Source organism: Tarenaya hassleriana, unplaced genomic scaffold (assembly GCF_000463585.1).
Source record: "Tarenaya hassleriana unplaced genomic scaffold, ASM46358v1 Cleome23, whole genome shotgun sequence".
Lineage (NCBI taxonomy): Eukaryota > Viridiplantae > Streptophyta > Magnoliopsida > Brassicales > Cleomaceae > Tarenaya > Tarenaya hassleriana.
The window spans coordinates 2,013,461-2,013,911 of record NW_010965625.1 but is presented as its reverse complement, the minus strand read 5'-3'; the positions used below and the strand labels follow the sequence as shown (position 1 = coordinate 2,013,911).

The window sequence follows — 451 nt, the reverse complement described above, 5'->3', positions numbered from 1 at the left end:
TCCCTAGTTTCCATCGAAGTCAAGGTCAAGCAATCCGAAAAGCGAAAACCCATAACCCTAAAACTCGGAAAACCCACCCCGTTTGCCCGCAATAAAGCCAAACAATCTCAAAGAAACCCAAACAAGCGTTCCACTGAAAGGTAAATCGAGTGATAAAAAGAAAAGCCCCAGAAAAAATTGGAGGAGAACAAACCGCGATGATGAGCCAGAGATCGAGGGGAGCTTGTTCGGCTTTGAGAATGTCGAGGATGTCAGAGGCGTCACGAGGGAGCTGATCAAGAACAACCCTAACTTCCTCCTCCGAATTCTGCACCGGTATGTACACGCTCGCCATGACTGACCCGCCGGCCAGAAACACCGGCGATTACCGGAACGTAGAAAGAAACCCTAGTTGTCAGAGAGAGAGAGAGAGAGAGATGCTTCAGTTCGTCGGGAATCTAGTGTACATAGA

The 451-nt window shown here is 48.8% G+C and overlaps 1 protein-coding gene across 1 annotated transcript in view; it reads right to left on the bottom strand.

The window, feature by feature from the left end:
- LOC104815327 (protein CTR9 homolog) overlaps positions 1-451 on the bottom strand; it is a 9,317-nt gene extending 8,866 nt beyond the window's left edge. Inside the window, exon 1 of the mRNA XM_010543680.2 lies at positions 194-451. Coding sequence (XP_010541982.1) covers positions 194-334 — 141 coding nt within the window. The 5' untranslated portion in view covers positions 335-451. The remainder of the gene's footprint in view (positions 1-193) is intronic.